The 17,494-nt window shown below is 24.2% G+C and overlaps 2 protein-coding genes across 2 annotated transcripts; both read right to left on the reverse strand.

The window, feature by feature from the left end:
- Positions 1-170: 170 nt before the first annotated feature.
- On the reverse strand, positions 171-8,577 carry DICPUDRAFT_97831 (uncharacterized protein; the record flags this gene model as incomplete). The annotated part of the gene is made up of 6 exons (XM_003287759.1): positions 171-1,123; positions 1,190-3,789; positions 3,862-4,327; positions 4,407-8,131; positions 8,234-8,449; positions 8,517-8,577. 6 exons carry the CDS (start codon positions 8,575-8,577, stop codon positions 209-211), a joined length of 7,983 nt encoding a protein of 2,660 aa, XP_003287807.1. The 3' UTR covers positions 171-208.
- A 301-nt stretch (positions 8,578-8,878) lies between these two features.
- On the reverse strand, positions 8,879-17,311 carry DICPUDRAFT_97832 (uncharacterized protein; the record flags this gene model as incomplete). Its single annotated transcript, XM_003287760.1, has 6 exons — positions 8,879-9,867; positions 9,931-12,506; positions 12,578-13,049; positions 13,137-16,885; positions 16,980-17,195; positions 17,251-17,311. 6 exons carry the CDS (start codon positions 17,309-17,311, stop codon positions 8,932-8,934), a joined length of 8,010 nt encoding a protein of 2,669 aa, XP_003287808.1. The 3' UTR covers positions 8,879-8,931.
- Positions 17,312-17,494: the final 183 nt, after the last annotated feature.

A 17,494-nucleotide genomic window follows, 5' to 3' on the forward strand; every position in this document is an offset into this window, starting at 1 on the left:
TTTCTATGTAAAATTTACATTAAATTTTTAACTTTATTAAATTAAAAAATATCTTTTAAAAATTTAATTAATATCTGAATTATTTTTTCTATTTACATTCTTAATATTATTATTAAATTATTTTATTAATTATAACCAATTTTAAAAAATAATTAATAAAAAAAAAGTTTAACTGTGGAATATTTTAAATTTTATTGATAATGTTTTTTTAATTATTGATTATTTTTTTTGCTTCTTTTAAATAATTGTTTGATAAATCTAATATTTGAGAAGAGTTTTCTTGATTAGAGAATTTGCATAATGATGTTTTGAATTGATACAAATTGGTTTCAAATGATGTAAGCTCTCTTAGTGATTTTAGACTGTTTGTTAACCCTTTTAATCTATTAGTATCAGAAATTGAACTATATCGAATATTTTGATATTCTAAAATACTTTTAACTGAAAATGAAATAGATTTGTTACAGTATTTAAAAACTTCGTCATAATCTTGGCTTTGGTACATTTTTGTTGCTATCTGGTTCTTTTTTAAAGCTATTTGATATAATATTAGTGATTTTTTATCTTTATATATATTAAAATCATTTAACATTTTTTCAAAAGTTTCATTTTTCTTTTTTGTTTCTTTTTTATTTCCTTCTGCTAAAATTCTATTAAAGATACTGCATAATGAGTTTTGTTTAAACCCATAGATTTCTTCTAAAATAGAATATAGTTGATCGTTGGCTTCATCAATGTATAAGATATTTGTAACAGGGTCATAGAAATATTTTGTTTTCTTATTATTTGAAATATTGGAGTTATCTGTTTTTAAAATTGTTTTTAAGATTATAGATCCAAAGTTGATAGTGATATTTTGTAATTTCATTTTATTTGGATGATTTGAAATCAATAAAACAAGTTTAGGGTCTGTTAAAAATTCAAAATTGAATATATTAAATTCTGGTGATTCAAAATTTTGATTGAATTTTGAAATTTCTCTATTTATTTCTTCTTTAACTAGAGTCGATAGTTTTGGAATTCCCCAAGCTTCAAAATCATAATTGTATATTTCATTTGCAACCCATAGTTTACCTGTAATATTTATTCTTTCAAAAATCATTTGATTATCTATATAAAATACCTAATAGTAGAAAAGGTATTTGTTAATATTATATAATATTAATTATAATAATTTAAATAAAATTACTTCTGATAATGGTTTTAAAAAATTTATATTTGTTAAAATTGGATCTGTTTTATCTATTTGATTATTAAATTGCGACAAAATTCTCTTTATATTTACAAATGATTGAATTTCGTTTGTAATATCTTGGTGGAGGAATTGTTCTAATCTATTGACTATTGTTTGTTTGTTATTAAGTGTTTTTACACCCAATAATGTGAATAAACTACGGAAGATTGAATAAAAATTTGGTAAAGGTTTAAAGAATGGTTCTAGTTCCAAATCATTATCAAAAATAATATTTTCGAATTCTACTGATAAATTTGAATTTTGAATTGGTAATCTTTTAATTTTGAATTTCTTGAAATTTTTAATTTCTTTATCATTTATTAATTGATTTTCTAAATATTGACAATTTTCTTTTAAGAGGTTGAATAGTTCATTATCATTATTTCTCCAATTGTTTTGACCTTGAAATATATTGAATAAATTTTTAAAAACTTTTTCATTTGTTATTTGGATATAATTATCATTATTTGGGATATTGATTGGTTCTGAACATTGGTATTTAATTGTAAAGAGAAGATTTTTATATTTTTGGTCAAAAAAACATTTCTTTATTCTTCCCAAAAGAGGTGGATTTGGTTTGGCACCAATTAAATCTAAAGATGAAGTAGGGATGATATTAAGTTCTATTATATTATCCCAAATTTTGTCATATGATTGTAAAGTGAAGCCAGATTTTAGAAGTCTCCATAACATTTTAGATCTTTCTACTAAATTCTTTTCTGATTGGGAATCTTTTGAATCTTTTAAATCATAAAAGTCTTTTGACAATCTTTTGAATTCTCTTTCAATACTTTCTCTATCTAAATTGTCTTTGATACCGAAATGTTTAAATACACTTTCCCATTCTTTGGTATTAAAGCAATCTAATGGAAAAGGTAAATCGAAGATTCCTTTAAATTGAAAGCTGTATAATTCTGAAATTGGTCTAAGTTGGGTAATATCTTTAAAATTGCATGGAATTAAGTTATATTTCTTTAATTGATCATATTGATCGTATTCCAATTGTGGTGTAAATTTGCCATTGTTGTAAATAGATTTCTTTAAAAAGTTTAAAATTGAAATATTTTCTTCTAAAGAAAAACTTTCATAATTTGGGAAAATAATTTCGAAAAAGAATTGTATTGGATTTAATTCGGTAACTCCTGGGCATGACGAAGTTGGAATAGTTTCTTTATCGAACACTAATTTTGAAATTGGATTGTTTTTGTTATCGAAAGCCATTTCTGAAAATTCTTTATCTAAAAATAATTCATCTTTGGAGATCTTTACGTTGTCTTTGACTAAGTTATAATATTCTTGGTTAAACTTTAAAGTTGTTTTTCTATTAACAAAGTCGAAAGTACCATTGTTTAATTTTAAAAGTTGGCAACCATTTGATAGATCTGGACCTAAATATCTAATGATTTCAATTAAACTGGTATTATTATTTAAAATATCTTTGTCCAATGTTTTGTTTTGTATTATTATTGATAATAACTGTGGCTCCATTATATTTTGTTCCAATTCTAATTGTTTACAGAGTTCTTTTGGAATAAAATATATATCGCCATAATTTGAAAAACATTTTAATGTAGACATTGATAGTTTTTGATCACTATCAATTAATAATAAAAATTTAATTAGACTTCTAGAAAAATAGTTTGGATGAGGTATAATATAGTCAAATTGGTGTTCAATTGAAATTTTATAGAACTTGTGGATAAAATTTTGAAAGATTGTACTACTATTTGTTTGACTTTCTGGGAAAATTTGATAATATTTATTGATTAACTCCATGTATGTATTTTTATCTGGGTATTCTCTACCTAAAATATAATCTTCTTTGTATAATAATAATGTCTTGATAAAGATTGGAGTAATAAGTTCTTCAATTAATAAGGTGTTCCAGTAAATAGAGAATGACTCAAGACTTTGTATAGCTTTACTGACGACTTTTTCCAATGGATCTTCATTCATTTGATAATTCATAGCTCTTTCTTTTTCCAATATATCTCTTGCTGTAGTCATTGAAAAGAAACCATTAACATGGATTGGTAGGTCACTATCTTTGAATGGAAGGTAACAAAATGATTTCGATTTTTGTTTTATAAAAGATCCATCTACATCTGATATTTCAAATGCAATACCACCATAAGGTTTTCTCTTTTCTTCGGTATACATTGTGAGGAACTTTCTTATTTTATTGTCAATTGGTAAATTATTTAAAAAGTCTTCATTGTTTTCAAATACAGATGTTGAACCTACTATGAATATATTTGTTTCCTTTTCTTTTTTATTTATTACTTCATAAGTATGTTCTGTTATATCCATTGGAATGACATCTAATAATTTATGTGTTTCTCTTTGTATGAGACTCTTTACAGATTGTTTAGTTGTTTTATATAATGATTCATATTTATTTGTTAAATAGCCGATTTCAATTTCATTAATTTTTGTGAAAAGCATGCAGTTGTGAAGTTTGTTCTGATTAAAATTTGAAAAGAGTTCTAAAATACTTTGAGTATTATATTCTACATTTTTAATATTCCTATTTTTATCTGGATTTTTTTTTAGTGCTATATTTATAAAGTAAAAAATGTGTTAGTTAAATAAGAGTTATATAACATTAAATTAATAATAATTCTTACGTAATCTAATAATGGTTCCTTTAAATTCTCCTTGATCGAAATCAATATTGAATAGTTTTTTGTAATTTAAAAATGGTTTGAAATAATCTTTTTTTACATTAAAGTGTTTTTTAATTTCAAGTTTGGCACCTGTTGATTTTTTAATTGACTCTGGAATATGTCTAACAAATGGATCTAATATCATTAAATACTTTCCAGATAAAATTGTAATAACATTCGAAAAGTTGTATGCTGAGTTAATACCTAAACCATTGAAACCAATTTTTGATTCATCTTGTTTTTTGTATGATGAACTAATTCTTTGAATATTTTCAATATCTTGATCTGTAAATATTGAGTTATTATAAATAACTAATGAGTTGGATAGATAATTATCAATATCTGGAACATCTTTTATATATTCACTTTTATCACCATTTTGATCCATAAATATTTTAACTTCAGTTGCATTGGCATCGCTGGCATTCTAAAAAAAAGATAAAGTTTAAAAAATAATTAGAAAATGATTTCCAAAGTATTAATATTTTAATTTAAAAGATACCTACTTGAATCATTTCATTGAAAAAACTTTGTACTCCATAATCTTTAATAAGGCTTTGTAAACGTGGAACCAATTCTTCATTTTGACCAAAAGAACATGCAACCTCTTCTTGTATAATTTGCGATAGTTTTGATATTTCTAATTTCTCTACTGTTAATAGTCCAATAAGTTTACTTAATTGATGATAATCCATACTTTGTGGAATAACAGTTTCAGAGAATACAACTTTATCAAACTCAATTAATTGGTTTTCTTCAGTTGGTAAAAGCTTAATTTTATCTTTGTTTATGTCCTCGCTATTGAAATTAGAAATAAACCTTAAGCAATAACAATACATTTGAATTAAATCTTGATTTATTTCTTGCTTTTGAATTTCTGAAATTATATTGTAATAATCTTCTAAGTGTAAATTTTTCTTTATTATTTTTTTAAAAATTGGAAAAACTGATGGATTAACTTTGTAATAAAATGGAGAGAAAACTACATTTTCACCTTCGTAGTACAATTTTTCAATATCGATAAATTGATTCATGTGCCATAATATACCATATTCTTCAATCTGATCTAATACTTGCTCTTGTTGTGGTGACAATTCTTTAATTTTTGAAACAAATTTATAAATTGATTTGAAAACTATATCTAAATTTAAATCCTTTGGAAAAGGTTTTTTTATTAATAATTTATACCAATGATCGAAAACTGATTGGCTGTCATCTTTTAAATAATTGTAAATGTTTGATTTATTTTCAAATTTGATTGGATATTTTATTGAAAACTTGATATCTTTATGTTCTAAAATAGTAACTTCTGAGAGTGAAATGGTTGATGTATTTGGTTCAAAACCTGGATATGTTTCTACAATATAGCTTGGAATGAAATTAATATTTCTGATTCTATCTAATACACCGTTTGCTTGGGATGGATCAATTTGATTAAAGTATATTAACAATAAATCGTATAGTTTTTGATCACAAGGGTTACTTTGAAAGAATTCTATAATTGAGTTAATAGTTTGGCAAATAGTAATATTCTTAATTAATTGTAGATTTAATAAAATCTCTGAAATAAAGTATATCTCTTTATGGATTACAAGTTCTGGTTTGATAATTTCATATATTTCAATATCTTTATTTGAAAGATGGTACACGTTTTTTAAATTAATATATTGACTACTCGATGTTAATATCCAATTTGATTTATAAAGTTCATTTGAGTAGATACTATCGGAGCCTGGTGTATATATTACTCCGTATGTTCCATAACTTGACCTATATAAGTATTTGTTTCCAAATGTTTTAATAACTTGAATGGATTTTTCTTCTGAAAAATATTGCAGGTTTGGTAAAAGATAGTTTAAATAAACCAAAAAGTCATTTTTATAAATTGAATTAGTTGGTAATGGAATACCATCATATTCATTGCTATTTATTAAAACAACTTCTTTGCCATTGATTTCATAATCTCTAATATCTGAAAACTTAATGCATGTGGATTGGTTTGAAATGAATGTGAATTTTTTATTTGAATTACCAATACATTCATGAATTGGCATTGAAAAAAACAAATTATTATTAGTGTTGCTCCATGAAACAAAACCATTTTGATTCGCTAAATTGTACAAGTATTTTCTGAGGGATGATATCTCTTCGGGTAAAAGTATTTGCTCCAAATAACCATGTTTTCCAATTTCTAGATACAATTTATCAATGAAATTATTTGAACGGCAATAATTTGATAAAAAATTTTGAACATTCTCTTCATTTTCAACAAAAATAATTTTTAATTTTTCGTAAATAATTATATTGTTTTCAGAAAATATTGGATTAAATTTTGGAAAAACCTTTGGGTGATCAAAGTTTATATATTTGATTGCTGATAATTGACTCTCCTTGTATGGAAAAATATGTAATTTTGATATTGATTTATTTATTGAAGCATCATTAAAATAATATAAACTTTTAATTATTTCCCAAATTTCTTTTGAATAATTGTTTTCTCTAGCTGCAACCATATTTATTTTATTTAAAAATAAATTTATATCGATTGATTTAATATTGCAATATAATTTCTCAATAAGAGCTATCTTTTCACAAAATGTTTTACTAATCAGTGAGATGTCAAGAATATAATCTAAATTTGCGCCAATGTTATTTAATAGTTGATATATTTTATTTGAAACTATAATAAAACTATTTGGAGAAGAAAAACTGTTGAAGTTTTGTACTTTTAATGAGTCCAAGTTTCTAATGTATGAAAAATTTATAGGAAGAATTTGTAGATTGTTTAAAAGTCCATTTGTAATTACTGAATCACATGAGCAAATATAGTCTAGAATATCTTCAGAATATTCAGTAAGTTGAATCTTTGATAACAATGAACATAGAAAATTTGGAGAAATTATACAACTTGTATTAAATCCATTATTTTTGAGATAGCCGATGAATAGGTTATTCAAAAGTATTGTTTGATAATTTGATTTTTTTAAATAGTCTAAAACAAAAGATTTAGTATTTTCTTCAACAATAACCGAGCCACTATAAGAATTATACTGCGACCCCGTAATTTTAAAATATTTTATAAAATAATATCCCTCCATTACATGCTTCATTGTATTGGTTGAAAAGTCAATTTCGGCTGATGAGTTACTTGACTTGTTTACAAGACAGTGGTATGGGAAATATGATATTAGATCGATATTGAATTTGGTCATGTAATTTAGTGCTTCTTTATAAAAAAATGGAACAACTGATTCTGAGATAAAATGATTCCATTTATTGATTTTATACTCTTGACTGTATACAAGATTTGATTGACTTGTGTATTGAATTTCAGAACGAGCATCAGAAAGAATATAGTATCCAAATACATGAGCCTTTGAACTGATTTTTTGATTGCCTATTGGTAAAAAGCAGAATGGTTTACCTTGAAACTCTTCATCATATACTTCGATAGTGCCATTATTATTTGTGATTGGAATTGCAACACCTCCATACGATACTAATTTGATCTCTGAGTCAATTACAAGAGAGTTGAGTTCATTTGAAACCAATATACCTTGTGATACAATGAAACTGATTTCATTTGTTTTGATTACACCATTATTATTTAATGTTGTTTCCATTTCAAGTTGATATGTTGATTTAAAATCATTTTGATTTTTTTTTGATATAATTGTGTTGAATTCATAATTGTCAGTTTTATCTTTCATTTCATAGTTTACAATTGTTTTTAAATGTTCACTAACTTTTTTTCTTTCATTTTGAACTTGATCATGGTTTTTAACTTGAACTTTAAAAATAAAATTTGAACTTGTCTCAAGAGTAATAGATGATATTACTTTAAGAAAGATTGGAATTTCTAACATTTCATTGTAAAATTCTTCAAGAATTTTTTCACAATCCCAAATAGACAGTGGTTTTTCTTTGATTTTATTTCCTCTTAGTCTCAATGGTAAACGAATGATGGTACCTTCGAAAAATGACTTCATTGTACAGCCAAACTGTTCAAATGGTTTAAACTGATCTTCATACTCTTCATAGTTTTCAGCAGTAAAGTCAGCACATTCGATACCCTCTTTAATTAGCTTGACTGGATCTAAAAACCAAAGCTTTTTTCCAGAAATAATTTGAGGACAATCAGTAATATGGTATGTTGAATTGAATCCCAATCCAAAATTACCAATTGAAAGCATATCTTTCTTTTTTGATCCTTCACCGATATATTCAATACCTATATTTTAGAATTTTTCAAAAATAATAATAATTTTTAGAATTAATATTGATTAAAATTACATGGTGTTTTATTATTGAAATATTTTAAAATAAAACTTACCTTCCCAATCACTATCTTTAAATACACCATTGTTATAAATGATAATACTTGGTCCTTGTAGATCCTTTAAGTTGTTATAGAATTCATCATCTTCTTTAAAAAATAATTTCTCAGAGCCATAGGTATTTAAATCTAATTTAATGATGACTTCATTTGCACCAGCATCTTCAGCATTTTGAACAATCTCTCTAAATATTTTAGACTCTTGATACTTAGCTATAGAAATAAAATTATTAGTATTTATAAATAAAAAATTGATTAATGAATTTTATTTTATATTTACCTAAATTGTTCCTAATACCTGTAGTTATATCTAACTTTTGGTTTCTTTGTTTTATTACCATTGAAGAAATATTGATATGTAATATATAATATTCACTAATAGATACTTTAAAATAATATAAAACATAAAAAAATTATGTATTATTGTAATAAATTTAAATAAGCTATTTGATATAAAAAATTTATAAAAAATAAAGTAATAAAAATTAAAAAAAAAAGTGGATTGTAAAAAAAAAATAAAAAATTAATTTTAATTTTTAAGTTCCTTAATTTTGGTGGGGGTGAGGGGGAAAAATTCTCTTTATAAAAATACATGGTTCTGAAAATGATAAAAAAAAAAAACAAATTCTATGTTAAATTTTTAACTTCAAAAAAATTAATTAAAAAAAGTTTTATATTTTATTGATAATATTTTGTTAATTATTGATTATTTTTTCTGCTTCTTTTAAATAATTGTTTGATAAATCTAATATTTGAGAAGAGTTTACTTGATTAGAGACTCTGCATAATGATGTTTTGAATTGATTCAAATCGGTTTCAAATAGTGTAAGCTCTCTTAGTGAGTTTAGACTGTTTGTTAACCCTTTTAATCTATTAGTTTTAGAAATTGAACTATATGGAATATCTTGATATTCTAAAATACTTTTAACTGAAAATGAAATAGATTTGTTACAGTATTTAAAAACTTCGTCATAATCTTGGCTTTGGTACATTTTTGTTGCTATCTGATTCTTTTTTAAAGCTATTTGAAAAAATAATAGTGATTTTTGATTTATTTTTTTTTTATCTTTTTCTGAAACATTTAATATGTTTGTTTTTAATATTTTTTCAAAAGTTTCATTTTTCTTTTTTGTTTCGTCTTTATTTCCTTCTGCTAAAATTCTATTAAAGATACTGCATAATGAATTTTTTTGGATCCTATAAATTTCTTCTAAAATAGAATATAGTTGATTGTTGGCTTCATCAATGTATAAGATATTTGTACCAGGGTCATAGAAATATTTTGTTTTCTTATTATTTGAAATATTGGAGTTATCTGTTTTTAAAATTGTTTTTAAGATTATAGATCCAAAGTTGATAGTGATATTTTGTAATTTCATTTTATTTGGATGATTTGAAATTAATGAAACAAGTTCGGGATCTGTTAAAAATCCAGAATTGAATATATTGAATTCTGATGATTCAAAATTTTGATTGAATTTTGAAGTTTCTTTATTAATTTCTTCGTTTACTAGAGTTGATAGTTTAGGAATTCCCCAGGCATCGAAATTATTGTATATTTCACTTGCAACCCATAGTCTACCTGCAATATTTATTCTATCAAAGATCATTTGATTATCAATATAAAATACCTAATAGTAGAAAAGGTATTAGTTTATTATATATAAAATTTCTTATTAATTAAATAAACTTACTTCTGATAATGGTTTTAAAAAATTTATATTTGTTAAAATTGGAACTGTTTTATCTGTTTGATCATATAATGGCGACAAAATTCCCAATATTTTTTTAAATGATTGAATTTCGTTTGTAATGTCATGGTGGAGGAATTGTTCTAATCTATTGACTATTGTTTGCTTATTATTAATTGTTTTTACACCCAATAATGTGAATAAATTATGGAAGGTTGAATAAAAATTTGGTAATGGTTTAAAGAATGGTTCTAGTTCAAAATTATTTTCAAAAATAATATTTTCGAATTCTATTGATAAATTTGAATTTTGAATTGGTAATCTTTCAATTTGGTACTCATTGATATTTTTAATTTGATAACCACGTATCAACTGATTTTCTAAATATTGACAATTTTCTTTTAAGAGGTTGAATAGTCTATTATCAAATATATGATTATTATTTCTCCAATTGTTTTGACCTTGAAGTATTTTGAATAAATTTTTAAAAACCATTTCATTTGTTATTTGTATATAATTATCATTATCTGGGATATCGATTGGTTCTGAACATTGATATTTAATTGTAAAGAGAAGATTTTTATATTTTTGGTTAAAAAAACATTTCTTTATTCTTCCCAAAAGAGGTGGATTTGGTTTGGCATCAATTAAATTTAAAGATGAAGTAGGGATGATATTAAGTTCTTTTATGTTATCACAAATTTCGTTATATGATTCTATTAAATCTATGTTAGATTTTAAAAGAGTCCATAACATTTTTGATCTTTCTACTAATTTTTTTTCTGATTGGGAATCATTTGAATTTTTTAAATAAAAGTCTTTTGACAATCTCTTGAATTCTCTTTCAATACTTTCTTTATCTAGATAGTTTTTGATACCAAAATTTTCAAATACACTATTCCATTCTTTGGAATTGAAGCAATTTAATGGAAAAGGTAAATCGAAGATTCCTTTAAATTGAAAGCTGTATAATTCTGAAATTGATCGAAGTTGGGGAATATCTTTAAAATTGCATGGAATTAATTTATATTTTTTAAATTTATCATATTGATCTTCTTCCAATTTTTGTGTAAATTTGTCATTTTTGAAAAAAGATTTCTTTAAAAAGTTTAAAATTGAAATATTTTCTTCTAAAGTAAAACTTTCATAATTTGGGAAAATAATTTCGAAAAAGAATTCGATTGGCTTTAATTTGGTAACTCCTGGGCATGAAGTTGGATTGGTTTTGTTATCGAAAGCCATTTCTGAAAATTCTTTATCTAAAAATAATTCATCTTTAGAGATCTTTACGTTGTCTTTGACTAAGTTATAATATTCTTGGTTAAACTTTAAAGTTGTTTTTCTATTAACAAAGTCGAAAGTACCATTGTTTAATTTTAAAAGTTGGCAACCATTTGATAGCTCTGGACCTAAATATTCAATGATTTCAATTAAACTGGTATTATTATTTAAAATATCTTTGTCTAATGTTTTGTTTTGTATTATTTTTGATAATAACTGTGGCTCCATTATATTTTGTTCCAATTTTAGTTGTTCACAGAGTTCTTCTGGAATAAAATATATATCGCCATAATTTGAAAAACATTTTAATGTAGACATTGATAGTTTTTGATCACTATCAATTAATAATAAAAATTTAATTGGACTTTTTCTTGAACAATAATTAGGATGAGGAATAAAATAGTCAAATTGGTGTTCAATTGAAATTTGATAGAACTTATGGATAAACTTTTGGAAGATTGTACTACTATATGTTTGATTTTTTGGGAAAATTTCATAATATTTTTTGGTTAACTTCATGTATGTATTTTTATCTGGGTATTCTCTACCTAAAATATAATCTTCTTTGTATAATAATAATGTTTTGATAAAGATTGGAGTAATAAGTTCTTCAATTAATAAGTTGTTCCAGTAAATAGAGAATGACTCTAGACTTTGTGTAGTTTTACTGACGACTTTTTCCAATGGATCTTCATTCATTTGATAATTCATAGCTCTTTCTTTTTCCAATATATCTCTTGCTGTTGTCATTGAAAAGAAACCATTAACATGGATTGGTAGGTCAATATCTTCGAATGGAAGGTAACAAAATGATTTTGATTTTTGTTTTATATAAGATCCATTTACATCCGATATTTCAAATGCAATACCACCGTAAGGTTTTCTCTTTTCTTCGGTATACATTGTGAGGAACTTTCTTATTTTATTGTCTTTTGGTAAATTATTTAAAAACTCTTCATTGTTTTCAAATACAGTTGTTGAACCAATTATGAATATCTTTGTTTCCTTTTGTGTTTTATTTATTACTTCATAAGTATGTTCTGTTATATCCATTGGAATACAATCTAATAATTTATGTGTTTCTCTTTGTATGAGACTCTTTACCGATAGTTTAGTTGTTTTATATAATGATTCATATTTATTTGTTAAAAAGCCGATTTCAATTTCATTAATTTTTGTGAAAAGCATACAATTGTGAGGTTTGTTCTGATTAAAATTTGAAAAGAGTTCTAAAATACTTTGAGTATTAAACTCTACATTTTTAATACTCCTATGTTTATATAGATTTTTTTTTAATGCTATATTTATAAAGTAAAAAATGTGTTATTTAAAATAAGTTTTATAAAATTAAATTAATAATAATTCTTACGTAATCTAATAATGGTTCCTTTAAATTCTCCTTGATCGAAATCAATATTGAATAGTTTTTTGTATATTAAAAATGGTTTGAAATAATCTTTTTTTACATTAAAGTGTTTTTTAATTTCAAGTTTGGCACCTGTTGCTTTTTTAATTGACTCTGGAATATGGCTAACCAATGGATCTAATATCATTAAATACTTTCCAGATAAAATTGTAATAACATTAGAAAAGTTGTATGCTGAGTTAATACCTAAACCATTGAAACCAATTTTTGATTCATCTTGTTTTTTGTATGATGAACTAATTCTTTGAACATTTTCAATATCTTGATCTGTAAATATTGAGTTATTATAAATAACTAAAGAATTGGAAAGATAATTTTCAATATCTGGAACATCTTCTTTTTTTATATATTCACTTTTATAACTATTTTGATCCATAAATATTTTAACTTCAGATGCATTGGCATCACTGGCATTCTATTAAAATAAAGATAAATTTTAAAAAATAATTAGAAAATGATTTTCAAAGTTTATTACTGATATTTTAATTTAAAAGATACCTACTTGAATCATTTCATTGAAAAAACTTTGTACTCCATAATCTTTAATAAGGCCTTGTAATCGTGGAACCAATTCTTCATTTTGACCAAAAGAACATGCAACCTCTTCTTGTATAATTTGCGATAGTTTTGATATTTTTAATTTCTCTACTGTTAATAGGTCAATAAGTTTATTTAATTGATGATAATCCATACTTTCTGGAATAGCAGTTTCAGAGAATACAACTTTATCAAACTCAATTAATTGGTTTTCTATAGTTGGTAAAAGCTTAATTCTATCTTTGTTTATGTCCTCACTATTGAAATTTGAAATTAACCTTAAGCAATAACAATACATTTGAATTAAATCTTGATTTATTTCTTGCTTTTGAATTTCTGAAATTATATTGTAATAATCTTCTAAGTATAAATTTTCCTTTATTATTTCTTTAAAAATTGGAAAAGCTAATTGATCAACTTTGTAATAAAATGGAGAGAAAACTACATTTTCACCTTTGTAGTACAATTTTTCAATATTGATAAATTGATCTATGTGCCATAATATACCATATTCTTTAATTTGTTTTAATACTTGCTCTTGTTGTGGTGACAATTCTTTAATTTTTGAAACAAATTTATAAATTGATTTGAAAACTATATCTAAATTTAAATCCTTTGGAAAAGGTTTTTTTATTAATAATGTATACCAATGATCGAAAACTGATTGGCTGTCATCTTTTAAATAATTGTAAATGTTTGATTTATTTTCAAATTTGATTGGATATTTTATTGAAAACTTGATATCTTTATGTTCTAAAATAGTAACTTCTGAGAGTGAAATGGTTGGTGTATTTGGTTCAAAACCTGGATACGTTTCTACAATAGAGCTTGGAATGAAATTAATATTTTTGATTTTATCTAACATACCGTTTGCTTTGAATGGATCAATTTGATTAAAGTATTTTATCAATAAATCGAAAAGTTTTTGATCACAAGAGTTACTTTGGAGGAATTCTATAATTGAATCGATAGTTTGGCTAAAAGTAATATCATTAATTAATTGTAGTTTTAATAAAATGTCTGAAATAAAGTATATCTCTTTATGGATTACAAGTTCTGGTTTGATAATTTCATATATTTCAATATCTTTTTTTGAAAGATGGTACACGTTTTTTAAATTAATATATCGACTACTCGATGTTAATATCCAATTTGATTTATAAAGTTCATTTGAGTAGATAACATCGGACTCTGGTGTATATATTACTCCGGAATTATTATATGTTCCATAACTTGACCTATATAAGTATTTGTTTCCAAATGTTTTAATAACTTGAATGGATTTTTCTTCTGAAAAATATTGCAGGTTTGGTAAAAGATAGTTTAAATAAACCAAAAAGTCATTTTTATAAATTGAATTAGTTGGTAATGGAATACCATCATATTCATTGCTATTTATTAAAACAACTTCTTTGCCATTGATTTCATAATCTCTAATATCTGAAAACTTAATGCATGTGGATTGGTTTGAAATGAATGTGAATTTTTTATTTGAATTACCAATACATTCATGAATTGGCATTGAAAAAAACAAATTCTTATTAGTGTTGCTCCATTTTGTAAAACCATTTTGATTCGCTAAATTGTACAAGTATTTTCTGAGGGATGATATCTCTTCGGGTAAAAGTATTTGCTCGAATGAATCATGTTTTCCAATTTCTAGATACAATTTATCAATGAAACTCTTTGAATGGCAATAATTTGATAAAAACATTTGAACAATACAGTTTTCATTTTCAACAAAAATAATTTTTAATTTTTCGAAAATAATTCTATTGTTTTCAGAAAATATTGAGTTTGATTTTGGAAAAACCCTTGGGTGGTTAAAGTTAATATATTTGATATTGGAAAAACCAAATTTTGATAATTGACCCTCCTTGTATGGAAAAATATGTAATTTTGATATTGATTCATTTATTGAAGCATCATTAAAATAATATAAACTTCTAATAACCTCCCAAATTTCTTTTGAATAATTGGTTTCTCTATCTGCAACCATATTTATTTTATTTAAAAATGAATAAATATCGATTGATTTAATATTGTGATATGATTTCTTGATAAGGTCTATCTTTTCACAAAATGTTTTACTAAGCAGTGAGATGTCAAGAATATAATCTAAATTTGCACCAATGTTATTTAATAGTTGATATATATTATTTGAAACTATAATAAAATCATATTTAGAAAAGTAGATGGGTTTTTTTTCTTGTAATGAGTCCAATTTTCTAATGTTTGAATGGTTTATAGGAAGAATTTGTAGATTGTTTAAAAATCCATTTGTAACTACTAAATCACATGAGCAAATATAGTCTAGAATATCTTCAGAATATTCAGTAAGTTGATTCTTTGATAACAATGAACATAGTAACTTTGGAGAAATTATACAACTTGTATTAAATCCATTATTTTTGAGATAGCTGATGAAAAGGTTATTCAAAAGTATTGTTTGATAATTTGATTCCCTTAAATAGTCTAAAACAAACGATTTAGTATTTTCTTCAACAATAACCGAGCCATTATAAGAATTATATTGCGACCCCGTTCTATTAAAATAATTTAAAAAATAATTTCCCTCCATTACATGCTTCATTGTATTGGTTGAAAAGTCAATTTCGGCTGATGAGTTACTTGACTTGTTTACAAGACAGTGGTATGGGAAATATGATACCAGATCGATATTGAATTTGGTCATGTAATTTAGTGCTTCTTTATAAAAAAATGGAACAACTGATTCTGAGATAAAATGATTCCATTTATTGATTTTGTACTCTTGAGTGTATACAAGATTTGATTGACTTGTGTATTGAATTTCAGAACGAGCATCAGAAAGAATATAGTATCCAAATACATGAGCCTTTGAACTGATTTTTTGATTACCTATTGGTAAAAAGCAGAATGGTTTACCTTGAAACTCTTTATCATATACTTCAATAGTGCCATTATTATTTGTAATTGGAATTGCAACACCTCCATAAGATACTAATTTGATCTCTGAGTCAATTACAAGAGAGTTGAGTTCATTTGAAACCAATATACCTTGTGATACAATGAAACTGATTTCATTTGTTTTGATTTCACCATTATTATTTAATGATGTTTCCATTTCAAGTTGATATATTGATTTAAAATCATTTTGATTTTTTTTTGATATAATTGTGTTGAATTCATAATTGTCAGTTTTATCAATCATTTCATTGTTTACAATTGTTTTTAAATTTTCACTAACTTTTTTTCTTTCATTTTGAACTTGGTCATGGTTTTTAACTCGAACCTTAAAAATAAAATTAGAGCCTGTCTCAAGAGTAATAGATGATATTACTTTAAGAAAGATTGGGATTTCTAACATTTCATTGTAAAATTCTTCAAGAATTTTTTTACAATCCCCAATAGACAGTGGTTTTTCTTTGATTTTGTTTCCTCTTAGTCTCAATGGTAAACGAATGATGGTACCTTCGAAATACGACTTCATTGTACAGCCAAACTGTTCAAATGGTTTAAACTGGTCTTCATACTCTTCATAGTTTTCAGCAGTAAAGTCAGCACATTCGATACCCTCTTTAATTAGCTTGTGTGGATCTAAAAACCAAAGCTTTTTTCCAGATATAATTTGAGGGCAATCAGTAATATGGTATGTTGAATTGAATCCCAATCCAAAATTACCAATTGAAAGCATATCTTTCTTTTTTGATCCTTCACCGATATATTCAATACCTAAATTTTAGAAATTTTTATTGATTTATATGATGTTTTATTATTATTATTGTATTTTTTTTATAATAATTATTAATTTTAAAATAAAACTTACCTTCCCAATCACTATCTTTAAATACACCATTGTTATAAATGATAATACTTGGTCCTTGTAGATCCTTTAAGTTGTTATAGAATTCATCATCTTCTTTAAAAAATAATTTCTCAGAGCCATAGGTATTTAAATCTAATTTAATGATGACTTCATTTGCACCAGCATCTTCAGCATTCTGAACAATTTCTCTAAATATTTTAGACTCTTGATACTTAGCTATAAAATTATTAGTATTTATAAATAAAAAATCGATTAATGAATTTATATTTACCTAAATTGTTCCTAATACCTGTGATTATATCTAACTTTTGGTTTCTTTGTTTAATTACCATTGCAGAAATATTGGAATGAAATATATAATATTCACTAATAAATACCTTATTATATTATATTTGTAATAAATTTAAATAAGTTATTTGATATAAAAAAATTAATTAAAAAATAAAAAAGTAATAAAATTAAAAAAAAAAAAATTTGTGGAAAAAAAAATAAATGGGTTATTGCAAAAAAAAAAA

Source organism: Dictyostelium purpureum (genome assembly GCF_000190715.1).
Source record: "Dictyostelium purpureum unplaced genomic scaffold DICPUscaffold_112, whole genome shotgun sequence".
NCBI classification, from domain to species: Eukaryota; Evosea; class Eumycetozoa; order Dictyosteliales; family Dictyosteliaceae; genus Dictyostelium; species Dictyostelium purpureum.